This window comes from Gastrolobium bilobum, unplaced genomic scaffold (genome assembly GCF_033153095.1).
Source record: "Gastrolobium bilobum isolate Gb01-03AN ecotype WA unplaced genomic scaffold, APGP_CSIRO_Gbil_v1 utg173516, whole genome shotgun sequence".
Classification (NCBI taxonomy): Eukaryota; Viridiplantae; Streptophyta; class Magnoliopsida; order Fabales; family Fabaceae; genus Gastrolobium; species Gastrolobium bilobum.
This window is the reverse complement of record NW_026897450.1, coordinates 24,261-27,487: the sequence shown is the minus strand read 5'-3', so window position 1 is coordinate 27,487 and position 3,227 is coordinate 24,261. Positions and strand designations below refer to the sequence as shown.

The following is a 3,227-nucleotide window of genomic DNA, read 5'->3' as shown; positions in this document are numbered from 1 at the left end:
TATCATATACAAAAATCATCACAATAATCACATTAGAACAAAGCATATTATGTCAGAGATGTACGTAGTCATTCTCAAGGGATGACCCCAAGCAGAAATCAACGTACATGTTCCCGAGGGAGGACCCCAAGCGGAACCAAAAACATATCAGAGATGTACACTATCAGTCCTGAGGGATAACCCTAAGCAGACATCAGTGCACATAGGATCAATGGCCAAAGATCATCACATAACAGAGTGAACACAATCAATCACAAGGGAGGACCCCAAGCGGAAATCAGTGCACATGTTCCCAAGGGAAGACCCTAAGCGGAACTCAACATATAACAGATATATACACAGTCAGTCCCAAGGGAAAACCCCAAGCGGACATCAGTGCATAAACAAATCAATGTCCAGAAATCATTACAGAAATCATATCGAAACATATCAAAGCAAACACATCAAAAGATATCAAAGTAAACACATCAAAACATAACAAATTAAACACATCAAAACATATCATATAACATCATCATGTAGCTCTATATGAATGCATCTATATCATATATCTCATACATATCATACAACCTGACCACAGTACGTACACTATGGCGGAACACAAAGTAGGAGCGAACCCCATAAACATAGAGCTTACCTCTTGGAGCTTTACAATTTGCTTACTTGAAGAACAATCTACTTATCTTGCTCCACGAGAATCCGAACGTTCACAGTCCCTAGGCGCACCTAGAGAAGGAATTCAACGCAAAACTCAATAAAATGATATAATGCCATGTAAATATACAAGACGCACACTTTATTGTTTATTTTCTTTTTACTTAATCATATTAAGTCATGAGTGAGTGGTTCTTTGTTAAACAAATCCACACAAAATTCCACATATTTACTTAATCTTAGGATAGTCTCAAAAGGCCTTTAGAACACTCATTACTCCTCTTAGCACCTAAAAGCCTATTTTTCCCAATTTAAGACAAAGGGCCCATTACAAAGGAGCTATAAGATTTCTCTTTGTCTAGTGCCTAAACCCAAACTTAGCCACCTATATAATTTATTTTACGCATAAAAGTGTTCTCACTTTGCGAAACAATATCTCCGAACATATGCCTCCTTTGAAAATGGCCAAAAACACCTATAAGGCCCAAGGAAGGAACTTATTCATTTTTCTTTTTATCTAACCCAACCAAAAGTTTAAACATCTAATCATATAGCCCTTAGACCATATAAGTGCTCGTTAGTACAAACAAGCACTATAAAAACATACTTCCTTTGTAAATGGCTAAGAGGCACATAAAGGAAATCATGCCAACTTCATGATTCCAATGCTTTAGTCCATCAAATTCAAGTTTATCATAATCATCGTAGGTAATAAAACCCTTTTTACACATTAATTCATCCATTTATGCCTCAAAACATAAGACACCACTAAGCATCATTCAATTAATCCACTCAATTCACAACTTACATATACATATAAACCTTCACAAAGTGTCCAATTATTTTTTGAATATTAAACCCTAATTTTTCTCACATGGCTGAACCTAGGGGAGGGAATACAAAGGATTTTTTTTCAAACTTTCATCATATATTCATGCTTATTTCACATTACCACAACTAAAACAACAATAATCCATCAACCAATTCAAATTTCAAACTCAAATATTTTTCATAACACATGCTCATAATATTCCAAACTTAAATCATATAAATCAAACCATTATAATGAGAATTTCTTACCTCAAATCACTTATCCAAGTCTAAGGAACAAGACCCAAGCAAAGCTCACTCAAAAACCACACTTTTACACTTGGATGAATAGTGCCACGAAATGGGAGGAGAGGAGAACTCTTCACACAAGCACTTTCAGCCTAAAATAATGGGTGGAATCGATTCACCACGATTTTTACTTAAACTTTTATGTATGGCACTTTGTATTTTGGTGGTTGTTTGTGTGAGAAATCAAAGAAAAGAAATGAACTCAAACCCTCCCCTTCCATGGCTGCACATCGACCAGCAGAGGAGAAAGAAGACGGGGTCAACGCGCGTAGAGGAAAGAAATATAAGGATTTTACGGTGTGTAAATTTAAGTTACTTTAACTGGGTAACAGCTTATCTATTTACACACTTTCATTCTATACCAAACTTTACCCAATGAACTAGAATATTTTTCTAGTCATATTTCTAATTTTACTTTCACTTTTCGGGTAACTTTGCTTACCCGCATTTTTATTCCTTAACTGTCATTTAAACTCCTTTTTCACCAAAAGAGACTTTATTTCTTTTATTTTTAATTTTTCTTCAATATTAAATCCACAACTACTAGTGAGGGTTATTATATTCACTCCACCTTTTAAGAATTTTGCCCACAAAATCAAACATAAGACATAACACATACATGACGTCAAACTCAGGATAACGCTGGAGAATATCATTCTCCCGCTCCCAAGTAGCGTCTTCAGGAGTCAAACCTTCCATTTGTACCTTGATCATGAGAATAACCTTGTTTCTCAATACTTTCTCATCGCGAGCCAGAACTTTCAGTGGTCCCACAACAAACTTCAAAACTTTCTTTACCTCAATTTCGTCCTGCTGGACAATGTGGGACACATCAGATACATATCTATGAAGCTGACTCACGCGAAAATCACTATGCAAATTTGACAATTGTGGAGGTAAGGCAAGCTGATACGCCACAGGTACGACCCTCTTTATTATCTGGTAGGGCCCTATAAACCTAGGACTCAACTCCCTCACTCCAAGAGCACACCCAACACCTGTAGTCGGAGACAAACTAATAAACACATGATCCCCTTCACAAAATTCAATGGATTTATGTTTTACATCATAATAACTCTTTTGGCGGCTCTGCGCTTTCTGGAACACCATGAAGTTTCACAATCTCCTTCACATATATTCGAGCCAACTGCTCAATAGACAAACTCATCTTAACTGGAATGAAATGTGCAGACTTAATCAATCTGTCTTCCACAACTCATATAAAATCAAAACCAGCCAGAGTTCTCGACAATGCTACTACAAAATCCTTAGAAATACTAATCCATTTCCATTACGGAATATTCAAGGCTGCATTAATCCAGAGGACTTCTCGTTCTCAAACTTATATTCGTCATTTTATTTCTCTGAGCTCATTTAAGTTCACTTTTATTCCCTAAGGAACAGTAATAACAATTCACAGTTGAGTTTCTACACCGTTTTTAATGAAATGCCCT

At 36.2% G+C, this 3,227-nt stretch overlaps 1 protein-coding gene across 1 annotated transcript; it reads right to left on the bottom strand.

The window, feature by feature from the left end:
• Positions 1-2,392: 2,392 nt before the first annotated feature.
• LOC133307027 (uncharacterized) lies at positions 2,393-2,941 on the bottom strand (the record flags this gene model as incomplete). Its single annotated transcript, XM_061507445.1, has 2 exons — positions 2,881-2,941; positions 2,393-2,771 (listed from the first exon to the last, which is right to left on the bottom strand). Coding segments are annotated over exons 1-2 (440 nt in total), but the record flags the coding sequence as incomplete, so codon positions are not given.
• Between the last annotated feature and the right edge of the window lie 286 nt (positions 2,942-3,227).